Source organism: Tachyglossus aculeatus, chromosome 10 (assembly GCF_015852505.1).
Source record: "Tachyglossus aculeatus isolate mTacAcu1 chromosome 10, mTacAcu1.pri, whole genome shotgun sequence".
NCBI lineage: Eukaryota > Metazoa > Chordata > Mammalia > Monotremata > Tachyglossidae > Tachyglossus > Tachyglossus aculeatus.
In genome coordinates, this window is record NC_052075.1 from 49,500,913 (window position 1) to 49,527,019 (window position 26,107).

General features: G+C 56.3%; 4 protein-coding genes across 5 annotated transcripts in view; 2 read left to right on the forward strand and 2 right to left on the reverse strand.

Annotated features, from left to right (window-relative positions):
* Positions 1–386: 386 nt before the first annotated feature.
* CLEC11A (C-type lectin domain containing 11A) lies at positions 387–3,279 on the forward strand. The gene is given in 5 exon segments (XM_038753288.1): positions 387–1,113; positions 1,116–1,517; positions 1,686–1,821; positions 2,062–2,253; positions 2,646–3,279. Coding segments are annotated over 5 exon segments (1,557 nt in total). The 5' UTR covers positions 387–741; the 3' UTR covers positions 3,101–3,279.
* Positions 3,280–5,976: 2,697 nt separating this feature from the next.
* EMC10 (ER membrane protein complex subunit 10) lies at positions 5,977–17,106 on the reverse strand. Of its 2 annotated transcripts, XM_038752867.1 has the most exons (8): positions 16,929–17,106; positions 10,232–10,301; positions 10,000–10,109; positions 7,867–7,971; positions 7,424–7,605; positions 7,177–7,270; positions 6,592–6,686; positions 6,066–6,150 (listed from the first exon to the last, which is right to left on the reverse strand). In XM_038752867.1, the coding sequence occupies exons 1-7, from the start codon at positions 17,061–17,063 to the stop codon at positions 6,600–6,602; spliced, it is 783 nt and encodes a 260-aa protein (XP_038608795.1). In that variant the 5' UTR covers positions 17,064–17,106; the 3' UTR covers positions 6,066–6,150; positions 6,592–6,599. The 2 variants fall into 2 exon arrangements, with proteins under 2 accessions (XP_038608794.1, XP_038608795.1); XM_038752866.1 differs by lacking the exon at positions 6,592–6,686 and having other exon boundaries at positions 5,977–6,150.
* A 2,315-nt stretch (positions 17,107–19,421) lies between these two features.
* On the forward strand, positions 19,422–21,814 carry FAM71E1 (family with sequence similarity 71 member E1). The gene is made up of 5 exons (XM_038753106.1): positions 19,422–19,643; positions 20,322–20,447; positions 20,655–20,797; positions 21,253–21,487; positions 21,670–21,814. Exons 1-5 carry the CDS (start codon positions 19,581–19,583, stop codon positions 21,787–21,789), a joined length of 687 nt encoding a protein of 228 aa, XP_038609034.1. The 5' UTR covers positions 19,422–19,580; the 3' UTR covers positions 21,790–21,814.
* Positions 21,815–22,314: 500 nt separating this feature from the next.
* The window catches only part of MYBPC2 (myosin binding protein C2), a 31,068-nt gene continuing 27,275 nt past the window's right edge, over positions 22,315–26,107 (reverse strand). Inside the window, exons 28-35 of the mRNA XM_038751990.1 lie at positions 25,914–26,081; positions 25,632–25,720; positions 23,938–24,133; positions 23,637–23,776; positions 23,310–23,469; positions 22,972–23,108; positions 22,678–22,864; positions 22,315–22,462 (exon numbers count right to left, since the gene is read on the reverse strand). Of these exons, the coding sequence (XP_038607918.1) occupies positions 22,452–22,462; positions 22,678–22,864; positions 22,972–23,108; positions 23,310–23,469; positions 23,637–23,776; positions 23,938–24,133; positions 25,632–25,720; positions 25,914–26,081 (1,088 nt within the window). The 3' untranslated portion in view covers positions 22,315–22,451. The remainder of the gene's footprint in view (positions 22,463–22,677; positions 22,865–22,971; positions 23,109–23,309; positions 23,470–23,636; positions 23,777–23,937; positions 24,134–25,631; positions 25,721–25,913; positions 26,082–26,107) is intronic.

The window sequence follows — 26,107 nt, forward strand, 5'->3', positions numbered from 1 at the left end:
TCAGAGCCTTAGGGGGTCACGCATTTCGGGGGCGGGGAGTGTCACCCCAGCGCCCTCACACAGGGTCACCCACCCTGCCTTGGCTTGGCCATATCGGTGTCATTCGTTCAATGCCACACTCCGTCTGGAGGTCTGCCGTCCACAGCGTGGCTTAGTGGAAAGAGCCCGGGCTTGGGAGCCAGGGGTCGTGGGTTCTAATCTCAGCTCTGCCACTTGTCAGCTGTGTGACTCTGGGCAAGTCACTTCACTTCTCTGGGCCTCAGTTCCCTCATCTGGAAAATAGGGATGAAGACTATGAGCCCCACGTGGGACAACCTGATTACCTTGTGTCCCCCGGGCGCTTAGAACAGTGCTTGGCACATAGTAAGCGCTTAACAAATACCAACGTTATTATCCACACGCATACACACCCACCAGTGGCACCCCAGGGAGCTCAGGACTCTCATGGGACAGGGACACACACACACGCGCACACACGTCCTCCCCCAAGGGCTTAGAAGCATGCTCGGCCCAAGGAAAGCGCTCAATAAATACCATCGATGATCTGCTCGATTCGCAGACACTTGGAGGAGACACACGTGTCCCCCTCAGCTGAAGAGAAACCCAATCACAGACACCAGTGGTCATCCATTCCCACACCGCCCGAACACAACACACACGCATTCATTCAATCGTTTTTATTGAGCGCTGCCTGTGTGCAGGGCACTGTACTGATCGCTTGGCAAGTACAATTGGCAGGAAATGGAGACAATCCCTACCCAACAACGGGCCCACAATCTCAGTCTCTCCATTTGTCTCTGTGCCCTTGGTCTCTCCCTCCGGGCAGCCCTCTCTGACCAGGCCGCGGGTCCAGGTTGTCTGAGTTCAGTGTCTCCTGGCCCTACTCCCAGCCCAAGCCTTGGACCCTCGAAGGACCATGTGGTTGGCAAGGGGGGCGGCCACGTCACCGCAGGCCCAACGCCCTTTCTCGCCCCCCACCCAAGACTCCCCCCAGGCCACAGTGGGAGGCACAAGGGACCGCTAAGGAGAACCAGGGGGCTCCAGCTTAACTGGGGACCCCCCATCTCGGATGCCCAACGCCTTGGCCCGGGCCCTGAAGGCCTCTCGAGTGTCCCTTCCTCCCCCCTTCCTTCCTCCCCCCCCCGTCCCTCCCTATGTCCGTCCCGCCTTGGCCAAGGGGACGGAAAGAGGGGCGGGAGCGGGAGGTTTCCGGCCGCAGAGAGCTGCCGAGACGGGACCTCCCGGGAGAAGAGAGCCAATCCGCCCACCCACCCGTCAGGGACACCTCTCCAGACCTTACCCTTGAGCCGGGGACCCAGGCATCAGAAAGTCCAGCCCGGCCTCTCCGCCGGACCCTGCCGATGGAGTGGACGGGGGGCCTGCCTCCTCCCTGGCTGCTGGGGTCCCTTCTGGCCTTGCTGCTGGCCCTGACCCCGAGCCGAGGAGCCCAGGAGGAGGAGAAGAATGGCCCAGGCTGGAGGGAGCCCCAGGAGGAAGACTGGGACACGCTGATGAAGGTCGGGGAACGGCTGATGGGAAGTAGAGGTTGGCGGGGAAGAGAAGGAAAGCTGAGGGGAGACGGGGACCGGATTCTGGAGGTTGGGGCTCAAGTCACAGGACTGGGGAGAGGGGGGAAGGTCAGGGTTGGGGGGAGGGTGTGAGTTCTCCCTCCTTCCCTTCTCCAGGAGGTTCAGGAATCCCCCACAGCTGGGGTGCTGAGGGTCCCGGGGGGCTTTGAGGGGGAAGAGGCCGGGCCCACCTCCACCGTCACCCCCACCTCCGTCCCCGCAACCACAGCCGAAGACACCGTCTCTTACATCTGTGAGTACCGCGGTCCGGGAGGTGAGGTAGGGTCAATCCCTTAATGCCCTCCAAGGGGTTACCCTCCCTTCCCCGTGCCCCTTCCGCCATCCTGCCTGCCAGCTGGGTACGGTCTTTCCACGCTCTCCCGTCAAACGGGAGCTGACCTGCCCGCTGTTGGCGTAGCGCGACCACTCCCACGGTGCCCCCAGCATGGTTCCCGTGACCCCCGCCGACCTTCTCTCCCCTCCCCGCGGTCAGTGAGCCGGCTGGCCGGCCTGGACTCTGGGCTGCACCAGCTCCACGTGCGGCTCCACAGCCTGGACGCCCGCGTGGCCGAGCTAGGCCGAGGCCTGCAGCGGATGAGGGAGGCGGCCGGAAAGACCCACGAGGCCCTGGAGGCGCTGGAGGCGGCGGAGCAGAGGGGCCAGAAAGAACGTGGGCGGCTCGAGGGTGAGGGGGCACGGGTGGGCGACGGCCCCGCCAAGGGGGGCCATGGGACAGGGGAACCTGGGAGCCTCTTGGGGAGCGAGGAGGAAGGGGAAGACCCCACGGGAGGGCCGACAAGGAGGGGCTCAGTGGGAGAGCTTGACGGGCGAAGGGCTGTCTGGGAGCTGAGGAACCAAGGGGACCAGTCTGGCGTCAGGCAGTGGTGAGCGGGGCGGGTGGCGTCCGGGGAGGGAAGTTGCCATCGCTCTCCCCAGTTTCGTGGGGGAGCAGGCCTCTGGCCCTGCCATCTTCTGGAGGACGGGGTGCCCCTCCGGCTTCCCGCCCGGGGCCGGTCCCGGACGGTCCCCAAGAGGTGTGCGTCCCCCCTCTCCCCCTGTCCCCCCACCGGGCTGCAGGCTGCCTGAAGGGGCTGCGTCTCCACCACAAGTGCTACCTGCTGGTGCGGGACTACGAGAGCCACGAGGCAGCGGCGGCGCGGTGCGGGGCCCGGGGCGGGGCGCTGGCCATGCCGGCCGACGCCTCCCAACTGGCCGGCCTGGGCGGCTACCTCCGCCAGGCCCTGGCCCCCTACAACTGGCCCGTTTGGATCGGCGTGTCCGACCGGAGGGCCGAGGGCCTTTACCTCTTCGACAACGGGCAGCGCGTCTCCTTCTTCGCCTGGCACCGCCGCCCGACGCTGGCCCCGGGGTCGGGCCCCGCTTCGGCGCCGCCGGACCTCGCGGGGCTCGGGCCCGACCAGCCCAACGGGGGGCTGCAGGAGAACTGCGTGGCCACCACCTCGGACGACGGCACCTGGTGGGACCAAGACTGCCAGCGGAGACTCTACTTCGCCTGCGAGTTCCCGCTGTAGGTGTTGGGGGTGGGAGGGTGGCGGGACCCCCTCCCTCTCCCCATCCCGTCCCCCCTCCGGGAAACAGAGGGGCACGGCCCACTGGGACTCGGCCTTCCGCCTGCTGCCTTCTTCATAAAGTCAGCTGTGTGACCTTGGACAAGTCACTTCACTTCTCTGTGCCTCCGTCACATCTATTAAATGGGATTTAAGACTGTGAGTCCCACGTGGGACAACCTGATCATCCTCCCTGGCGCTTAGTACAGTGCTTTGCACATAGTAATCGCTTAACAAACGCTAGCATCATTATAAACGGAGAAGCAGCGTGGCTCGGTGGAAAGAGCCCGGGGTTGGGAGTCAGGGGTCGTGGGTTCAAATCCCCGCTCCATCAACTGTCAGCTGGGTGAATTTGGGCAAGTCACTTCTCTGGGCCTCCGTTCCCTCATCTGTAAAATGGGGATGAAGACTGTGAGCCTTCCCGTGGGACAACCTGATCACCTTCTAAGCTCCCCAGCGCTTAGAACGGTGGTTTGCACATAGTAACCTCTTCTGTAAAATGGGGATGAAGACTGTGAGCCCCCCGTGGGACAACCTGATCACCTTGTAAGCTCCCCAGCGCTTAGAAAAGTGCTTTGCAAGTAGTAAGCGCTTAACAGATGGCTCCGTTATCATTATTATTATAAAACAGCGTGGCTCAAGGGGAAAGAGCCTGGGCTTTGGAGTCAGAGGTCATGGGTTCAAATTTCGACTCTGCCTATTGTCAGCTGGGTGACTTTGGGCAAGTCACTTCTCTGGGCCTCAGTTACCTCATCTGTAAAATGGGGATGAAGACTGTGAGCCCCCCCACCCGTGGGACAACCTGATTACCTTGTAAGGTCCCCAGCGCTTAGAAAAATGCTTTGCACATAGTAAGCGCTTAACAGATGCCACCGTTATCATTATTATTATAAAGCAGCGTGGCTCAAGGGGAAAGAGCCCGGGCTTTGGAGTCAGAGGTCATGGGCTCAAATCCCCGCTCTGCCAACTGTCAGCTGGGTGACTTTGGGCAAGTCACTTCACTGCCAGCTTGTACTTCCCAAGAGCTTAGTACAGTGCTCTGCACACAGTAAGCGCTCAATAAATACGATTGATTCTCTGGGCCTCAGTTACCTCATCTGTAAAATAGGGATGAAGACTGTGAGCCCCCCGGGGGACAACCTGATCACCTTGTAAGCTCCCCAGTGCTTAGAACAGTGCTTTGCACATAGTAAGCACTTAACAGATGCCACCGTTATCATTATTATTATAAAGCAGTGAGGCTCAAGGGGTAAGAGCCCGGGCTTTGGAGTCAGAGGTCATGGGTTCAAATCCCAGCTCTGCCAATTGTCAGCTGGATGACTTTGGGCAAGTCACTTCTCTGGGCCTAAGTTCCCTCATCTGTAAAATGGGGATGAAGACTGTGAGCCGCCCCCGTGGGACAACCTGATCACCTTGTAAGCTCCCCAGTGCTTAGAACGGTGCTTTGCACATAGTAAGCGCTTGACAGATGCCACCATTATCATTATTATAATAATGATACATTATTACGTATCAATATATAATTAATATATATAATTATAATATATAATTATATATTGCATAATATAGTATAATATATAATATATAATTAATATATATATTGAGCGCTTAGTACAGTGCTCTGCACACAGTAAGCGCTCAATACGATTGATTGATTGATTATTATTATAAAGCAGCGAGGCTCAAGGGGAAAGAGCCCGGGCTTTGGAGTCAGAGGTCATGGGTTCAAATCCTCGCTCTGCCAATTGTCAGCTGGGTGACTTTGGGCAAGTCACTTCTCCGGGCCTCAGTTCCCTCATCTGTAAAACGGGGATGAAGACTGTGAGCGCCCCAGCCGTGGGACCACCTGATCACCTTGTGAGCTCCCCAGCGCTTAGAACGGTGCTTTGCACATAGTAAGCGCTTGACAGATGCCACCATTATCATTATTATAATAATGATATATTATATCATATCATTATTATAATAATGATATATTATATATCAATATATAATAATGTATCATTATATATTACATAATATAGTATAATATGTAATATATAATTTATATATATATTGATCGCTTAGTACAGTGCTCTGCACACAGTAAGCGCTCAATAAATACGATTGATGGATTGATTATTATTATAAAGCAGCGAGGCTCAAGGGGAAAGAGCCCGGGCTTTGGAGTCAGAGGTCATGGGTTCAAATCCTCGCTCTGCCAACTGTCAGCTGGGTGACTTTGGGCAAGTCACTTCTCCGGGCCTCAGTCCCCTCATCTGTAAAACAGGGATGAAGACTGTGAACCCCCCGCGGGGCAACCTGATCACCTTGTGAGCTCCCCAGCGCTTAGAACGGTGCCTTCCACATAGTAAGCGCTTACTAAATGCCATCATCATTATCATGGGAGCCCCACGTGGGACAATCTGATTACCTCGTATCTACCCCAGCGCTTAGAACAGTGCTTTGCACATAGTAAGCGCTTAATACCAAAATTATTATTATTATTATTATTATAAACTGGGCTCCCAGCCCCGCTGTGCCCGTCCTTCCCTGCCTGAGGTGAGGCCCCGCCGAGCTAACGGACCGGATCAGACAGGACCAGACCGGACCGAACCGGCTGGAGGATCCCGCTCTGCGCCTGCGCGCGGCGGAGCCGATCCCGCGGCGACGGCGCACGCTCGCGGCCGGAGGGGGAGCGCGCGCGCGATTGGCTCCCACGGCGACCAATGAGCGACGCGGAGGCCGGGCCACGTGACCCGAAGGCGGGGCCCTCCCCGGCGCCCCTAGCGGCCGCTCAGGTTGTCGAGGGAAAAGGGAGGGAAAGCGGGGCGAGAGGGCCGGGGCCCGAAGGCCTGCGGTGGGGCGGCCTAAAAAGATGGTTTATTTCGAAACGAACCGTCCCCCGACGACTTCGGGGCTCTTCACCGGCCTCCGCCCCCGCCGCTGCCCCCGCCGCCGCCCCCGCCCTGGCCCCCGGCCTCGGGAGCTCCGGACATCATGAGGAACAGGACCACGGGGATGATGTACATCCACTGCGATGGGGGGGACAGAGAGAGAGAAGCGGGGTGGGGAGAGACAGGGCCAGGGGGCCGTGAGGAGACCCACGAGGGTGGGAGGACCAGGGGAGGATGGGGAGATGAGGACGGGGCTGCCCCGTCTCCAACGGCCTCCGTGAGCCCGCCGTTGGGTAGCGACCGTCTCTGTATGTTGCCAACTGGTACTGCCCAAGAGCTTAGTCCAGTGCTCTGCACACAGTAAGCGCTCAATATGATCGAATGAACGCCCCGGTAGGCCGCAACCCGCTCCCCCCCACCGGAGGCCCTGGGGGCGGCGGGGAGGGGAGCTGGGGGGACAGTGCAGGGGGAAGGGGGAAGGTGAGGGGAAGGGGGGGCCCAGGGTCCCCTACACATCTACGAGTCGGGGGGAGGGAGAAGAGGGAAGGGTCTCGGTTCTGCGGGGGGAGGGGTGTTTACTTGGGTCCTCAGGCCTCGGGCGGCGGTGCTGGCACAGGGCCCCGGGCCGGGCGCATGGCTGTGAGGAACACAGCACCACCCAGGATGAGGTGCCACTGAGGAGGGAGATGGGAGGAGCGCGGGGTCAAAGGGGCCGGGGAGCCGGGGGGTTCGGGTGGAGGCAGGGGGTCCTCCACAGCAGCGCTGCGCCCCGCGGGCTGAGCCCCGGCTTTGTCCCCGCTCTCCGGGAGAGGAGCGAGACCAGCGGCCGGCGCTGAGGGGCCGGGCCGGGCCGGAGGGAGGTGGGGGACAATCAACGAACACACAGACACACCAGACGGACATCCAGACGGGACGCTGCGGGTTTGGGTTTCTCTCTGGCATGCACAACCCGGGATCTTGGAGCGGAGGAAGAGCCCAGAGGATTCTGGGATGGACGCAGGTGGACACCCGTGAGCCGGTGTCAAAGGGAGGAGCCGAGCCCGCTCCTCCCGGCCCCCTTTTCCTTCCCTGGAATGCCCAGTTTGGGGAGTGGGGGAAGGGGGCAGAAGGGAGAGATAAGGTCTGGAGGGGAACTGCAGGGACAGACGGAGAAGACCCACTCACGTATTTGGCGAAGAAGGATTTCTGCTCCTGGGGATTCTTGGCCTTCTGGGCCTGCTCCAGTTCCAGGCGCTCGATGAAGGCTGCCGTCTCTGGCCTGAGGGAGGGCGGGAGGGAGGGGTCGGCGCGGGGCTCTGGGTGCCTCCAACCTGTGTTTCCCCCGGACCCCCACCAACTTCTGGGCTCTGAGGGACACCCTAACCCCTATGGCGGTCAGTGAGGCATGCTTCCTCCCGCCCCGCCCCCTCACCCTGGGGCAGGCAGCGGGGGCTGCAACAGGACCGTCGTGTTGAACAGCTCCAGGTCCACGTCTTCCACCTCGTGGCCGCGGCAGCCGCCTGGCTCCGTCACCACGGAGATGCCCACCACGTTCCCGGCTACGTCCAAGTGCAGCGTCAGGTGGTCCGACAGGTGGGATTCCACCAGGGAGCACTGCGGGGAAGGGGAAAGGGTCGGGAATGGACCAAACCGTCAGGAGTCGGGGAGGAGACCGGAGAAGGCAAAAGAGGGCATTCATTCATTCAACCGTATCCACCGCGCGCAGAGCACTGTACTAAGCCCTTGGGAGAGCACAATACAACAACAGACAGACACAGTCCCTGCCCATAATGAGCTCAAAGTCTACAGCATCATGGGGTCGGGCTGGTGGAGGGGCTTCCCCGGCACACCCTCCCCTCCAGCCTCCAAGCTCACCGCGGGGACGAAGGAGGAGACGTAACCGGTGTCCCCAGGCCCCTCGGCGCCTCCCGCCCGGCGTGGGACTCGGACCCGATACAGCCCGTTCAGTGCTGCCACATCCTGCAAGGGGTAAATAATAATCAATTCATTCATTCAATCGCATTTATTGAGCGCTTACTGTGTGCAGAGCACTGTACTAAGTGCTTGGGAAATACAAGTCGGCAACATATAGAGACGGTCCCTACCCAACAACGGGCTAACAGTCTAGACGGGGGAGACAGACAACAAAACAAAACATGTGGACAGGTGTCAGCTCATCAGAATAAATAGAAGTAAAGCTAGATGCACATCATTAACAAAATAAATAGGATCGTAAATATGTACAAGTAAAATAAATAGAGTAATAAATCTGTGCAAACATATATACAAGTGCTGTGGGGAGGGGAAAGAGGTAGGGCGGGGGATGGGGAGGGGGAGAGGAAGGAGGGGGCTCAGTCTGGGAAGGCCTCTTGAAGGAGGTGAGCTCTCAGTAGGGCTTTGAAGGGAGGAAGAGAGTGAGCTTGGCGGATGTGCAGAGGGAGGGCATTCCAGGCCAGGGGGAGGATGTGGGCCGGGGGTCGATGGCGGGACGGGCAAGAACCAGGCCCAGTGAGGAGGTTAGCGGCAAAGCAGCGGAGGGTGCGGGCTGGGCTGGAGAAGGAGAGAAGGGAGGTGAGGTAGGAGGGGGCGAGGGGATGGATGGACAGCCTTGAAGCCGAGAGTGAGGAGTTTCTGCCTGATGCATAGGTTGAGTGGTAGCCACTGGAGATTTCTGAGGAGGGGAGTAACATGCCCAGAGCGTTTTTGCACAGAGATGATCCGGGCAGCAGCGTGAAGTATAGACTGAAGTGGGGAGAGACAGGAGGATGGGAGATCAGAGAGGAGGCTGATGCAGTAATCCAGTCGGGATAGGATGAGAGATTAAACCAGCAGGGTAGCGGTTTGGATGGAGACGAAAGGGCGGATCTTGGCGATGTTGCGGAGGTGAGACCGGCAGTTTTTGGTGACGGGTTGGATGTGAGGGGTGAACGAGAGAGCGGAGTCGAGGATGACAGCAAGGTTGCGGGCTTGTGAGACGGGAAGGATGGCAGCGCCGTCTACAGTGACGGGAAAGTCAGGGAGAGGGCAGGGTTTGGGAGGGAAGATAAGGAGTTCAGTCTTGGACATATTGCGTTTTAGATGGCGGGCAGACATCCAGATGGAGATGTCCTTAAGGCAGGAGGAGACGCGAGCCTGGAGGGAGGGAGAGAGAGCAGGGGCAGAGATGGAGATTTGAGTGTCATCAGCGTAGAGGTGATAGTTGAAGCTGTGGGAGCGAATGAGTTCACCGAGGGAGTGAGTGTAGATAGAGAACAGAAGGGGACCGAGAACTGACCCCTGAGGAACCCCTACAGTAAGGGGATGGGACGGGGAGGAGGAGCCCGCAAAGGAGACTGAGAATGAACGGCCGGAGAGATAAGAGGAGAACAAGGAGAGGACGGAGTCTGTGAAGCCAAGGTTGGATGGCGTGTTGAGGAGAAGGGGGTGGTCCACAGTGTCGGCATTTTTTAAGCGCTTACTATGTGCAAAGCACTGTTCTAATAATAATAATCATAATGATGGCATTTATTAAGCGCTTACTATATGCAAAGCACTGTTCTAAGCGCTGGGGAGGTTACAAGGTGATCAGGTTGTCCCACGGGGGGCTCACAGTCTTAATCCCCATTTTACAGATGAGGTCACTGAGGCCCAGAGAAGTTAAGTGACGTCCCCAAAGTCACACAGCTGACAACTGGCGGAGATTTGAACCCATGACCTCTGACTCCCAAGCCCGGGCTCTTTCCACCGAGCCAAGCTGCTTCTCTAAGCAGCGTGCTGTGACAAGGGGGTGAGGGCGGATAGCGACTGCCTCGCTCCCTCCGCCAGCCCCCGGGGAGCCCTTGAGGTCTCTTCCCGCTTCCACCTTCCCTTGCCAACTGGCATTTCTCCAACTCCCCAAGGCACCACTCTCTCCCTCAGACGGTCCCGCTTCTCCTTCCCCGTTCGCACCTCCTCCGGGAGAGAGGGTGGGGTGTCCGCCGTCAGCCCTTGCCCTTCTTGGAGGGATCCCCTTCCCCGCCCGAGCCTCACCCGCAGGCGGCCCCGCTCCTCCTCAGTCAGCTGCCTCTGAGTCAGGGAGATGGTCCCATCCTGCAGGTTCCAGCTCAGGGAGCCCCGCTTCCGGAAATGGATGTTGTCGTCTGTGGAGGGGTAGGAAACTCGCGCTCGCTCGCTCGCTCTCCCACCCCACCCCGGCCCTCTTGCCCCTTCTCCCGGGTCCAGGCCCACTCCCCCCGGGGTCCCTCATCCCCCTGCATCTCACCCAAGTGGAAGGAGTGTTCCAACAGCAGGACCCCAGACCCACAGCCCTCGGCTTCACGGCCCTCCCCGGCCTGTAGGACAAGCAGAGACCCGAGGTCAGTGAGGGGAAGCGCTGGGAGACAGGGAGAGACACTCGGATACGGGTCAGAGATGGGGGCCGCCACAGGAGAGGGGCTGTCAAAAGCTTCAGGGTGCGAACACATGGAGAAACACTAGTGCTCTTCAGGCTGGAAAGATAATGGCTGAGAAGGGAAGGGAATGCAGGTCACAGAATCACGAGGGGCGTAGACACCCACTGAGCCCAAAGGGTAGTAATAATAATAACAATGATGGCATTTTTTAAGCGCTTACTTTGTGCGAAACACCGTTCTAAGCGCTGGGGGGTGATCAGGTTGCCCCACGTGGGGCTCAGTCTTCATCCCCATTTTACAGATGAGGTAAATGAGGCCTAGAGAAGTTGTCACTCGCCCCAAGTCACACAGCTGACAAGGGGCAGGGCCGGAATTAGAACCCATGACCTCTGGCTCCCAAGCCCGGGCTCCAGAGGAGTGTCACGGCGAGCAGCGTGGTCTAGTGGGGAGAGCAAGGGCCTGAATTCTAATCCTGAACCCACCACTTTCATTCACTCGTCTTTCCTGAGCAGAGCACTGTACTAAGTGCTTATCTGCTGGGTGACCTTGGGCAAATCACCTCTCTGTTCCTCAGCTTCCTCATCTGTAAAATGTGGATTCAATAACTGTTTTCCCTCCTACTTATACCGTGAGCCCCATATAGAACAGGGACTGTGTCCAACCTGATTATCTTGAATCTACCCCACCGCTTAATATAGTGCTTGGCACATAGCATGTGCTCAATAATAATAATAATGGCATTTATTAAACGCTTACTATGTGCAAAGCACTGTTCTAAGCACTGGGGAGATTATAAGGTGATCAAGTTGTCCCAAAGGGGCTCACAGTCTTCATCCCCATAATAATGATGGCATTTGTTAAGCGCTTACTATGTGCAAAGCACTGTTCTAAGCGCTGGGGGGGGATACAAGGTGATCAGGTTGCCCCACGTGGGGCTCACAGTCATCATCCCCATTTTACAGATGAGGTAACTGAGGCTCCGAGAAGTTAAGTGACTTGCCCAAGGTCACACAGCAGACACGTGGCGGAGCTGGGACTCGAACCCATGACCCCTGACTCCAAAGCCCGTGCTCTTTCCACCGAGCCACGCTGCTAATACCACAATTATCGTTGTAAGCATAAGCAGCTCTGCAGACCCAAAACATGGGCCAGTTCAAAACGTTTGGAGAAATTCATGGACGAAAGGGAGGGGGAGCGGCACGAGCTCTCCCAAGTGCTTACTACAGTGCTCTGCACACAAGCGCTCAACAAATCCCACTGATTGACAGACGGCCCAAGCCTAAACGTGTCAAGGCCACACGCCACTAACGGGCCTCTTCCACGTATCTCCTGGCTGTTAGGGTCAGAACATGGACCAGAACAGGGGCAGGGCCAACGTGACGGATGTTTAGTGCTGATGCCAGGCCGTGGCACCAACCATGGACCACTGCCAAGCGCTTACTACAGTACTCGGCACGCAGTAAGCGCTCAACAAGTAGGATTAATTGTCTGGGTGGCCACCCATTTTTCCGACCACTCTGGGTCCGTCCACCTCTCCGAACACCTCGGGTGCTTCTTCGGGAAGAGACCTTCACCATCTGTTCCCAGGCCCGGGACTAGAACCCAAGTCTTCCGACTTCCAGAACGAAGCTCCCTGGCCTCCGGCCTGACGGCAGAGCCGAGTGCGGTGAGAGCGGCAAAACGACTGACTTGAGTCTTCCGACGTGCCCCAAGGCTTCACTCTTGTCTAGCTCGCTGCCTCCGGCTTATTCCCAGCAACGAACCGTATTAAAAGCAAGAAACGGACCCTGGAGCGAGGGAGTGAGAATTCCTCGGGCCCAGGGAAATCTAATATTCCACTAGTAGCCCAGCTAACAGTTGGCAAAGTGCAATGCCTTTAAATAGTAGATGCTAAACAAACACTTCTCACAATCGAGGAAGGGAATGGAAAGGGGCAATAAGTGGGAGGCCCGAGGCCTCATCTGCATATCGTCAGAGGTCCTGGGTTTTAATCTCTGCTCCACCCTTTCCCACTGCGGGACCTTGGGTGAGTCCCTTCACCTCTCTGTGCCTCAGTCCCCTCATCTGCAACACAGGGATTCAACCCATTCTCCCTCTCACTTAGACTGCGAGTCCTACGCGTGGGTTAGGGATTGTCTGACCTGATTTTCTGGTATCTACCCCAAGTTTAACATTGGGGGTGGTAATAATAATAATAGTAATGATAATAATAATAATAATAGTATCTGTTAAGCACTTACTCTGTGCCAAGCACTGTTCTAAGCAAGGTGATCAGGTTGTCCCACCTGGGGCTCACGGTCTTAATCCCCATATTCCAGATGAGGTAACGGAGGCACCGAAGTGAAGTGACAGGCCCAAAGTCACACAGCTGACAAGTGGTGGGGCCAGGATAAAAATAATGATGGCATTTGCTATGCGAATAATAATAATAATAATAATAATAATAATAATAATAATAATAATGGTATCTGTTAAGCGCTTACTCTGTGTCAAGCACTGTTCTAAGCAAGGTGATCAGGTTGTCCCACCTGGGGCTCACGGTCTTAATCCCCATTTTCCAGATGAGGTAACGGAGGCACAGAAGTGAAGTGACGGGCCCAAAGTCACACAGCTGACAAGTGGCGGGGCCGGGATAAAAATAATGATGCCATTTGCTACGCGCTTACTATGTGCCAAGCACTGTTCTAAGCACTGGGGAGGATACAAGGTGATTAGATTGTCCCCCGGTGGGGCTCACAGTCTTCATCCCCGTTTTCCAGATGAGGTCACTGAGGCCCAGGGAAATGAAGCGACTGGCCCAAAGTCACCCAGCTGACAAGCAGCATGGCTCAGTGGAAAGAGCCCAGGCTTTAGAGTCAGAGGTCATCATCATCAATCGTATTTATTGAGCGCTTACTGTGTGCAGAGCACTGTACTAAGCGCTTGGGAAGTACAAGTTGGTCATGAGTTCTAATCCAGGCTCCGCCACTTGTCAGCTGTGTGACCTTGGGTAAGCCACTTACCTTCTCAGTGCCTGTAACCTCAGCTGTAAAATGGGGGTGAAGACTGTGAGCCCCCCGTGAGACAACTTGATCACCTTGTATCCCCCCTCAGCGCTTAGAACAGTGCTTTGCACATAGTAAGCGCTTAATAAATAGCATCATTATTATTATTAGAACCCACGACCTCCGACTCCCAAGCCCAGGCTCTTCCACTGAGCCACGCTTACAAAGCAAGTGCCTAAAGGTGCCCCGATTCCTATAATTATTATTCCCCTTATTCATTCATTCAATTGCATTTATTGAGCGCTTACTGTGTGCAGAGACTGTACTAAGCGCTTGGAAAGTACAAGTTGGCAACATACAGAGACAGTAACTACCCAACAGCGGGCTCACAGTCTAGAATGGGGTGACAGAAAACAAAACAAAGCATGTGGACAGGTGTCAAGTCATTGGAACAAATACAAGTAAAGCTAGATACACATCATTAACAAAATAAATAGAATGGTAAATATGTACAAGTAAAATAAACAGAGTAACAAATCTGTACAAACATACATACAGGTGCTGTGGGGAGGGGAAGGAGGTAGGGCAGGGGGGGATGGGGAAGAAAGGAAAAAGGGGGCTCAGTAATAATAATAACGATAGCATTTGTTAAGCGCTTACTATGTGCAAAGCACTGTTCTAGGCTCAATATTATGTTGCCGACTTGTCCTTCCCAAGTGCTTAATTCAGTGCTGTGCACACAGTAAGCGCTCAATCAATACGAGCCCGTTGTTGGGTAGGGACCGTCTCTACATGTTGCCAACTTGTAATAATAATAATAATAATAATAATAATTCCATGTATTAAGGGCTTACTACGTGCAAAGCACTGTTCTAAGCTCTGGGTAGGTTACAAGATAATCAGGTTGTTCCACAGGGGGCTCACAGTCTTAATTCCTATTTTACAGATGAGGGAACTGAGGCCCAGGAATAATGATGGCATTTATTAAGCGCTTATTCTGTGCAAAGCACTGTTCTAAGCGCTGGGGAGGTTACAAGGTGATCAGGTTGTCCCATGGGGGGCTCACAGTCTTAATCCCCATTTTCCAGATGAGGGAACTGACGCCCAGAGAAGTGAGGTGACTTGTCCAAAGTCACACAGCTGACAAGTGGCGGGGCCGGCCGGGATTGGAACCCACGACCTCTGACTCCAAAGCCCGGGCTCTTTCCACTGAGCCACGCTGCTTCGAGCGCTTAGTGCAGTGCTGCGCACACAGTCAGCGCTCAGTTCATTCATTCAATCGTATTTATTGAGCGCTATGTGCACAGCACTGTACTAAGCAATTGGGAAGTACACATTGACAACATATAGAGCCGGTCCCTACCCAACAGCGGGCTCACAGTCTAGAAGAACAATAATGACATTTATAAAGCACTATGTGCAAAGCACTGTTCCAAGCGATGGGAAGGTTACAAGGTGAACAGATTAACCCCACAGGGGGCTCCCAGTCTTCATCCCCATTTTACAGATGAGGGAACTGAGGCCCAGAGAAGTGAAGTGACTTGCCCAAAGTCACCCAGCTGACAAGTGGTGGAAACAGGATTTGAACCCACAACCTCTGACTCCAAAGCCCGGGCTCTTTCCACTGAGCCACGCTGCTTCGAGCGCTTAGTGCAGTGCTTGCACACAGTCAGCGCTCAGTTCATTCATTCAATCATATTTACTGAGCGCTTACTGTGTGCAGAGCACTGTACTAAGCAATTGGGAAGTCCAAGTTGACAACATATAGAGCCGGTCCCTACCCAACAGCGGGCTCACAGTCTAGAAGAACAATAATGGCATTTATAAAGCGCTTACTATGTGCAAAGCCCTGTTCCAAGCGCTGGGGAGGTTCCAAGGTGAGCAGGTTGCCCCACGGGGGGCTCGCAGCCTTAATCCCCATTTTACAGAGGAGGGAACTGAGGCCCAGAGAAGTGACTTGCCCGAAGTCACAGCTGACAAGTGGTGGAAACGGGATTTGAACCCACGACCTCTGACTCCAAAGCCCGGGCTCTTTCCACTGAGCCATGCTGCTTCGAGCGCTTAGTACAGTGCTGTGCACACAGTCAGCGCTCAGTTCATTCATTCAATCATATTTACTGAGCGCTTACTGTGTGCAGAGCACTGTACTGAGCGCTTGGGAAGTACAAGTTGACAACATATACAGCCCACCGTTGGGTAGGACTGTCTCTATATGTTGCCAACCTGTACTTCCCAAGCGCTCAGTACAGTGCTCTGCACACAGTAAGCGCTCAATAAATACGATTGATTGATTGATATAGAGACGGTCCCTACCCAACAGCCGGCTCACAGTCTAGAAGAATAATGGCATTTATAAAGCGCTTACTATGTGCAAAGCCCTGTTCCAAGCGCTGGGGAGGTTCCAAGGTGAACAGGTTGCCCCACGGGGGGCTCCCAGTCTTCATCCCCATTTTCCAGATGAGGGAACTGAGGCCCAGAGAAGTGACTTGCCCAAAGTCACACCTGACAAGTGGTGGAAACGGGATTTGAACCCGCGACCTCTGACTCCAAAGCCCGGGCTCTTTCCACTGAGCCACGCAGCTTCAAGCACTTAGTGCAGTGCTGCGCACACAGTCAGCGCTCAGTTCATTCATTCAATCATATTTACCGAGCACTGCGTGCAGAGCACTGTACTAAGCAATTGGGAAGCACAAGTTGACAACATATAGAGCCGGTCCCTACCCAACAGCGGGCTCACAGTCTAGAAGAACAATAATGGCATTTATAAAGCGCTTACTATGTGCAAAGCCCTGTTCCAAGCGCTGGGGAGGTTCCAAGGTGAACAGGCTGCCCCACGGGGGGCTCGCAGCCTTAATCCCCATTTTCCAGATGAGGGAACTGAGGCCCAGAGAAGTGACTTGCCCGAAGTCACACCTGACAAGTGGTGGAAACGGGATTTGAACCCACGACCTCCGACTCCAAAGCCCGGGCTCTTTCCACCGAGCCACGCTGCTTCGAGCGCTTAGTGCAGTGCTGCGCACAGTCGGCGCTCAATCAATACGGCTGAATGAATGAATGACTATTATTGTTGAGTATTATCATTACAATAATAACGATATTATTATTGTTGACTATTATTATTGAGGTCATGGGTTCGAATCCCGGCTCCGCCACATTTCTGCTGCGTGATCTTGGGCAAGTCACTTAACTTCTCTGAGCCTCAGTTCCCTCATCTGTAAAATGGGGATGAAGACTGCGAGCCCCACGTGGGACAACCTGGTCACCCTGTATCCTCCCCAGCGCTTAGAACAGTGCTTTGCACATAGTAGGCGCTTAACAAATGCCAATTGTTATTATTATTATTGTTGTTGTCCGTCTCCCCCTTGTAGACTGTGAGCCCGCTGTCGGGTAGGGGCCGTCTCTAGGTGTTGCCAACTTGTCCTTCCCAAGCGCTGAGCCCAGTGCTCTGCACATAGTAAGCGCTCAATCAATACGACTGAATGAATGAATGAATAAATGAATGAATGAATGCGCGGCGGCTTCCCGACATGCCCCGCGCCCGCCAACCACCGGGCGACCGTGGTCAAGTGTGCCTCCGACTGACCCTCGCGGAGGCGGCCCCCGCCCGGCAGCCGCTGCCCCGGACCCCTCCGCCTTCCAGGAGCAGCAGCAGCAGCGGCAGGACCGGCAGGACCGGGAGGACCGGCTGGACCCGCGGCCCGGCGGTCACCGCCGCCATTGCGCCCGCCTCACGGGACGGGACGGGACGGGACGGGACGGGACGACGGCCCGGCCGCAAAGCACGGCGGGAAGAACCGCCCGGCGCGCCTGCGCGGTAGGGGCGCTGTGGGCAGAAGTGCGGGCGCCTGCCCACAGCGTCGCTACCGCGCAGGCGTCAGCGACAGGATTGCGCAGGCGCCCCGGGCCGCCTCGCCCTGCCCCTCACAGCGCCGCTACCGCGCAGGCGTCAACGACAGGGTTGCGCAGGCGCGTCGGGCCCCCTCGCCCTTCCCCTCACAGCGCCGCTACCGCGCAGGCGTCAGCGTCCGGGTTGCGCAGGCGCGCCGGGCCGCCTCAGCTCACCTCTTCCAGTCATTCATTCAATTCATTCATTCATTCATTCATTCATTCATTCATTCATTCACTCATTCATTCACTCATTCATTCATTCACTCATTCATTCATTCACTCATTCATTCATTCACTCACTCACTCATTCACTCATTCACTCATTCATTCATTCAATCGTATTTATTGAGCGCTGACTGTGTGCAGAGCACTGGACTAAGCGCTTGGGAAGTACAAGTTGGCAACATATAGAGACGGTCCCTACCCAACAATCAATCAATCCATCAATCGTATTTATTGAGCGCTGACTGTGTGCAGAACACTGTACTAAGTGCTTGGGAAGTACAAGGTGGCAACATCTAGAGACGGTCCCTACCCAACGGCGGGCTCACGGTCTAGAAGGGGGAGACAGACAACAAAATTCATTCATTCATTCAATTCATTCATTCATTCCCTCATTCATTCACTCAATCGTATTTATTGAGCACTTACTGTGTGCAGAGCACTGTACTAAGCGCTTGGGAAGTACAAGGTGGCAACATATAGAGACGGTCCCTACCCTACAATCAATCAATCAATCGTATTTATTGAGCGCTGACTGTGTACAGAGCACTGGACTAAGCGCTTGGGAAGTACAAGTTGGCAACATATAGAGACGGTCCCTACCCTACAATCAATCAATCAATCGTATTTATTGAGCACTGACTGTGTGCAGAGCACTGGACTAAGCGCTTGGGAAGTACAAGGTGGCAACATATAGAGACAGTCCCTACCCAACAATCAATCAATCAATAGTATTTATTGAGCGCTGACTGTGTGCAGAGCACTGGACTAAGCGCTTGGGAAGTCCAAGTTGGCAACATATAGAGATGATCCCTACCCTACAATCAATCAATCAATCGTATTTATTGAGTGCTGTGTGCAGAGCACTGTGCTAAGCACTTGGGAAGTACAAGGTGGCAACATATAGAAACGGTCCCTACCCAACAGCAGGCTCACAGTCTAGAAGGGGGAGACAGACAACAAAACAAATTAACAAAATAAAATAATTAGAATAAACATGTACAAATAAAATAGAGTAATCAATCCGTACAAACATATATACATATATACAGGTGCTGTGGGGAGGGGAAGAAGATAAGGCAGAGGGGATAGGGAGGGGGAGGAAGGGGAGAAGGAGGAGGGGGCTCAGTCTGGGAAGGCCTCCTGGAGGAGGTGAGCTCTCAGTAGGGCCTTGAAGGGAGGAAGAGAGCTAGCTTGGAGGATATGCGGAGGGAGGGCATTCCAATCGTATTTATTGAGCACTTACTGTGTGCAGAGCACTGTACTAAGTGCTTGGGAAGTAATAATAATAACAATAATGGCATTTATTAAGCATTTACTATGTGCAAAGCACTGTTCTAAGCGCTGGGGAGGTTACAAGGTGATCAGGTTGTCCCACGGGGGGCTCATTTATTCATTCATTCAGTTGTATTTATTGAGCACTTACTGTGTGCAGAGCACTGTACTAAGCGCTTGGGAAGTCCAAGTTAGCAACATATAGAGACAGTCCCTACCCAACAGCGGGCTCACAGTCTAGAAGGGGGAGACAGACAACAAAACAAAACATATAAACCAAATAAAATAAATAGAATAAATATGTACAAGTAAAATAAATAAATAGAGTAATAAATGTGTACAAACATATATACAGGTACTGTGGGGAGTGGAAGGAGGTGAAGCGGGGGGATGGGGCTCACAGTCTTCATCCCCATTTTAAAGATGAGGTCATTCATTCATTCAATCGTACTTATCGAGCGCTTACTGTGTGCAGAGCACTAGACTGAGCGCTTGGGAAGTACAACTTGGCAACATCTAGAGACGGTCCCTACCCAACAATGGGCTCACAGTCTAGAAGAGGGAGACAGACAACAAAACAAAATATATTAACAAAATAAAATAAATAGAATAGTAAACGTGGGCTTGTGGCAGTTGGGTGGCCGGGGCTTGGGGTCAGAGGCAAGAGGCCTGCCTCTTCCCGGAAGTCCTCCCTCTGTGAGGTCAGAGGGAGGGGGGGCCTCGTCGCCATGACAACTGTCCACATCCCTGGACCCAGCCGAGCATCTCCGCCCCTGTGGTTGACCTCAGGAGCCATCCCGGTGCCCCCGACTCGCCCTCCCAGGAGGGAGGGGTGGAAGTCGGGACTAATATGGGTCTGAGAAGGGGGAAGGAGCAACGGCAGGAGAAGGACCCCTCCCCCAGAACGTGGCAGGTCAGAGGAAATAATAATAATAATAATAATAATGGCACTTATTAAGCGCTTACTATGTGCCAAGCACCCTTCTAAACTCTGGGGAGGTTACAAGGCGATCAGGTTGTCCCACGGGGGGCTCACAGTCGTAACCTCCATTTTCCAGATGAGGTAACGGGGGCACAGAGAAGTGAAGTGATTTGCCCAAAGTCAGAGTTGGCAGAGCGGGGATTTGAACCCATGACCTCTGACTCCAAACCCCAGGCTCCTCCCACTGAGCCACGCCAGGCTTGATCTAGGCGGCTGGGGAAGGGCTTAAAAACCAATCGCTCGGTGGTAAAAAACCAATCGCTTTTAGACTGTGAGCCCACTGTTGGGTAGGGACTGTCTCTATATGTTGCCAACTTGTACTTCCCAAGCGCTTAGTACAGTGCTCTGCACACAGTAAGCGCTCAATAAATACGATTGATGATGATGATGATGATGGTATTTACTGAGAGCCTCCCGGGTGCAGAGCGCTGTGCTAAGCGCTTGGGAGAGGTGGATCCCGAAGAAAAGTTGTGAGGGAGAATTTAAGGGAGTTACGTATGAGTTGTGGGGGAAGGGGAAGGAGGGGGTGGAGAGAAGTGGGGCTGGGACTATAGTGTAGACTCCCCTTCGCCTCCCCCGGGCCCAGTTTTTCCCTGCTATCTCTCCTAGGCATTCTCCCACAGCCCCCCGGTTGCCCCCGGGGCCCCACAGCCCGGCCACCTGCAGCGGTGCCTCCTCAATGGAGAGTACGACCAACTCTGTGACTTCCCCATTTACGAGACCAACTTTGTCCAGGTAACCTCGTGACCGCTAACCTCACATTCCCACCCACACGTCCTTGGGGACATTCCCTTCCCCTTGGGGTGAAGGAAGAGGAAGAAAAAGAGCCAAATAGCCCCCCACCCCCACCCCCAATCACCATTATCCCTTCAGAACCCCCGCCGCTGCCCCCTCCGCGACCTGACGGCTTCCGTTCGGTGACCCCTGATCTCTGCTCTCCAGGTGACCCGGTCGGGCGAAGTGGCCAACAAGGTGACCATGGGTGTAGCCGCGTCCACCCCGGCCCTGGAGTTGCCGGATGTTCTGCTTCTGGCCCGGCCCGGGTCCGGCCCCGGCTGCTCAGACCAGGAGTTGCAGCTCTTTGAGTGAGGGGACCCTTCCCTTCTCCATAATTATAACTGCGGTATTTGTTAAGCGCTTACTCCGCACCAAACACACTACTGAGCGCTGAGAGAGGTACCAGATCGTCAGGTCCCATGTGGGGCTCACAGTCTAAGGAGGAGGGAGAACGGGCACCGACCCCCCCATTTTGCAGATAAGGGAACTGAGGCCCAGACAAGTGAAGTGATTTGCCCAACTTCACACAGCAGACAAGCGGCAGAGCTGAGATTAGAACCCGGGTCCTCTGGTTCCCAGGCCCGTGCTTTCCACTGGGCCACATTGTTCCTGCTCCATCTCCTTCTCCTCCGCCAACGCCCACCCCGCAAGCCCTTCCCATCCAAACGTGGGCTTTGTGGCAGCCAGTCCCCACCCCCAGACCCCTCGTCTTTTCTTGGTCCTGAGCTGATCTTCCCCCAACCTGACCTCTTCCCTCCCCTAGGATGATCCCCCTGCAGTTTGTCCAACTCTTCGTCCACTCAGAGGGCCGGCGGCAGCTCAAAATTAAGCTGGGCTCGGGCCGCACCTTCTACCTGCAGATCCGGGCGCCCCCGCCCCGGGGGGACCGTGAGTTTGGCTGCTGGGTCCGGCTGCTCTTCCGCCTCCGCTTTCAAGCAGGGGGTGACGGGCCCCCGTTCACCCAGGCCCTCACCCTCGAGGACGACGGGGATGAAGAGGCCAGTGGTGGTGTGGGTGGGGGGAGAGGGTGGGCATGAGGGAGGCTAGGGGGTCCCCGAACTGGGGGCTGAAGATGCCCGCGCCTGCCCGGGAAGCGGGGTGGGTGTCTGGGCTCCCGGGGACTAGGCGGGCCTCCCCCAAGCTGGTTGCTGAGGACCTCACCGGACCCTTGCTCTTCCAGGAACTCCTGAACCGTGGAGATGTGGACTCCCCTCCCCAACCCTCCCCCGAGTCTTCCAAGGACAAGATAAAGAAAGACTGTGTCCATCTGTGGGGGAAGTGCAGGGGGCAGAGCCAATAAAGATGTCAGGTCTAGATGCCTCGCGGACCCCCGGGAGCTGTTTGGAAGGGGTCGGCGGTCCCACGCGGCAGCTATTACAGCCGCCGGTTTTATTTGGCTTCCTCTCAACTTGCGAGACCACGGGCACGGAAGGACCCACGAGGTCCGGCGGGCCGAGGAGCGCGATGGTGTCGGGGCCACCGTCTTGCGTGATTCCCCCAGTTTGTCCCAGCGCTTCTGTGCCTCCCTCCCACGGGTCAGCATGAAATCTGACACAGGGTCTGAGGAGGAGCAGCGGGGCCCCGGGGGTGAAAATCAGACCCAAAAGCAACCGGTACTAAATCAGAACTAGTTGAAAACCGGGCCACCGTCCACCCTGCCTTCAACTCGTCCCTCCCGCCCACCTAACGTGGCCTGCCCCAAACCTTCAAAATGAGGGCCCGCTTCTCAGGGGTGGGAAGGTGCCGGGCGGGAGAGGCGAGGGACGCCACAGTGAAGAAAGGAAACGAGAGGAGCCATTCCACGATCGCATGTTTCCAACGGGAGACGGCTTGAGGGTGCGTCCCCTCCGCTGTACGGAGGGGAGGGACGGGGGGCGAGGGATGTCGGGTCCTAGAGGAGGCAGGCCGGGGGTCGGTGTCTTCGAAGGGCAAGGGTCTTTCCGTGCCTCTGGCATCAGGTGTTCACTGTGGCACTGCAGGAGGGGAGGTGGTCCGGTGAGACCCTGTGTTCCCTCCCCTCCTCCCTGCCCTGCACCGACCCCGCCTCAATCCAGCTCTACAGCCCGGGGGTTCTTGCCCCTTGCCCAGAGAGCCCCCCGCTTGCCCGGGGTTTGCTTGGCCCAGGATGGGGCCTCTAGTTGGCTTGTGGCCAGTCGAGTCCCCCGGCGCCGGACCGGGGTCCACTTACCTCGGACCTCGAGGTGGCACTCAGCCAGAGCCTCGCCCAGCTCGTTCACGGCACAGCAGGCGTAGGTGCCGCCGTCGAAGGGGCTGGGCCGGCGGATGCGCAGGGTCAGAATGCCCTGGTGGTTCGTGATGAGGAACTTGGGGTCCTCTGAGATCTCCATCTTGTTCTTCAGCCAGACCACCCGCGGCTGCGGGGAGAGAGGGCAGGGTCGGGGGGGCCGGCTGCGAACACCCCCAACGGATCCCCATCTGCCCCGTCTCCTCCCCCCTCGGCCATCCCCGCCGACCCCCGGACCTTCGGCTCCCCCGCGACGGCGCACGTGAGGGCGGCCGCGTATCCGGCCACGATGACACGGTCGGTCAGCGGAGTGAGGAACTTGGGGGCCGAACGGAGATCGCGTTCCTGGTAATTGAAGGGCTTCAACTGCAGCCCTGCAGGGTGAGGGACCCAGAAACACAAAGGGTGTCGGGGGCTGGCGTCCGGCGGGGCTTCCCCTCACATTCCCCTTTCTCAAAGCCGTCTCCCCGACAACCTACGGAGCCTTCCACACACCTGTCTACGCCCAGGGGTCCTCCCACGCCTCGGGTTCCGCCTCCCCGCCCGTACCCAGTCCCCCAACAGCCCCCGGCCACCTGGTTTAGCTATATAAGCGGTGTTGGTGGAGAGGCCCGCCGAGTCGCTGAGGCCGCAGATGTTCTCACAGAAAACGCGGAAGTAATACTCATTGCCTACGATGAGGTCGGAGACCGTGCAGCGGGTGGGCCGGCTGTGCTCGTACACGGTGAACCACTCCTGAGGGACGTGGGACAGAGATGCAGAGACCCAGAGAGGGGTGGGGGGCTGCAGAGACCCCTCCCAGACCGGCTCAGAGTCGGACATTGGCAGAGAGGATGAGGCCAGACGGCACCTCACCTCCCAAGGCGAGGAAGGGGATGCCCGGAGCCCCTCCACCCTCTCACCATGGTCTTCTTGTCGGCTTTCTGGATGAAGTAGCTCGTCACCTCACTGTTGCCGTCATCCCGCGGGGGCTGCCATTCCACCAGGGCATTACAGTCCCACACTTCCTTCACTGTCACCCCTTCCGCTGGGCCCGCCTTCTCTGGAGTCGGGGGGACAAGGGGGCAGGGGTCTCAGCGTCGGTGGAATTAACCGAGCGCCGGGAGAGAAAAGCACGGCGTCCCTCGGTTCCGCCCCTTCCTCCCGCCTCGCCACGGCCCTTCCGCTGCCCTGCTCGGTGTCCCCTCTGGCCAGCCGCCTTACCCACGACCCGGATGCGCACGGTGGCCGTGTCCTGCATGTTCTCGATGGCCACGCTCAGCTGGTACTCGCCGGAGTCGCCCCGGGCCGCCTGCCGCACGAACAGCACCGTGTCCACCTCGCTCGTCCTCATGTGGAAGCGCGATCCGTCCAGTGGTCCTCCCGCCTTGGTCCAAGTCACCTGCGGCCGTGGCTTCCCCTAGGAACCCAGGAGGTGGGGACAGGGTGGTCAGGGAAAGGAGGGGAGGATCAAAGGGACGGTCGGAGGGAGGGAGCGGTCGGCTGGGATGGAGGAGAGATTGGCAGGGGGGATTTAAGAGCAGTAGGAAGGGGAGAATTGTCAGAGCGACTGGACTATGAGCCTGTTGTTGGGTAGGGATTGTCTCTATTTACGGCTGAATTGTACTTTTCAAACGCTTAGTACCGTGCTCTGCACACAGTAAGCGCTCAATAAATACGACTGAAGGAATGAATAGTGATACCAATAATTGTGGTATTCGTTCAGTGCTTACTACGTGCCAAGCAATGTGCGAAGTACTGGGGTAGAGACAAGATCACCAGGTCAGGTCGAGCCCTTGGCCCTAACTGGGTTCCCAGTCTAAGGAGAAGGGAGAAGAGTATGGCCTAATGGAAAAAGCCTCGGCCTGGGAATCAGAGGAACTGAGTTCTAATCCCAGCTCTGCCACTTGTCTGTTGTGTGACCTTGGGCAACTCACTTCACTTCTCTGAGTCTCCATTTCCTCAACTGAAAAGGGGAATTCAGTACCTGTTCTTCCTCCTAGACTGTGAGCCCCGTGTGTGGGACGGGATCGTGTCCAGCCTAATAAACCGACATGTACCCAAGTGCTTGGAACAGTAATAATAATAATGATGATAGCATTTATTAAGCGCTTACTACGTGCAAAGCACTTTTCTAAGCGCTGGGGAGGTTACAAGGTGATCAGGTTGTCCCACGGGGGGCTCACAGTCTTAATCCCCATTTTACAGATGAGGTAACTGAGGCACAGAGAAGTGAAGTGACTCACCCAAAGTCACCCAGCTGACAACTGGTGGAGCTGGGATTTGAACCCCTGACCTCTGACTCCAAAGCCTGTTCTCTTTCCATTGAGCCACGCTGCTTCCCCACTTGACACATAGTAAGGGCTTAAATACAATATGATAAAATAAATGGGGATCTTACCCCATTTTTACAGATGAGGAAATCGATGCCCAGAGCAGTCAAGCGACTTCCCAAGAAGCAGATCAGTGGCGGAGACGGGATGAGAACTCATGTCCTCTAACTCCCGGCGTTATGCTCTTTCCACTAGGCCCCACTGCTTAGGCAGAGCACGGGCCCGGGAATCAGATGGTGATGAGGTCTAATCCCGGCTCCACCACGTGTCTGCTGTGCGATCTTGAGCAAGTCACTTCACTTCTCTGGGCCTCAGTCACCTCATCTGTAAAATGGGGATCGGGGCTGTGAGCTCCACGTGGGGCGGGGACTGTGTCCAACCCAATTTGCTTGTGTCCACCCCAGCCCTTAGTACAGTGCCTGCCACATAGTAAGCTCTTAACAAATACCATTATTATTATTATTATTAAGTCTCCCAGCCCTCCTGGGGCCATTCCCCCGACCTCCCCAAGCAGGTCTCCCCATCTCCTTTTCCAGCATGCTCCCCAACCTTTCCCAGCATGTTCCCCAGCCCCCCAGTTGTCACCTGGAAGGGAATGACCAGGTTGATGGGTTCGCCCACCCGGCGGATGAACGTCTGACGCAGATGGCGCGGAAGCCGGATCTTGGGCTGCTCTGGGGGACGTGGGAAGGGATCGGGGGGAGTGGTTAGGAGGGCTGTGGGGGAGTCTGGTCCGCGGGAGGTCTCTCAGGGCTCGCTGACTCAGTGACAACCTCTGGGCCAGAGAGTGGGAGCGGGGGACCGGCTAGGGGCAGGGGGTCAGTCACAGACAATCTCCGGAGTAGGGGTGGGGGAGAGGCCACTGACCGACAATCTCGCAGATAGTGACGGGCTGGACCAGGGTGGCCGGTTCGCTTCGGCCGGCGATATTGATGCCGACGACGCGGAAGAGGATCTTGGCTCCGGTGGGGAGGTCCTTCACGGTGAGGCTGCAGCGCTCCACCGGCTCCGTGTTGGCCGCCACCCACTCGTTGCCTGGTGGCCAGCGAGGGCAGGGAGAA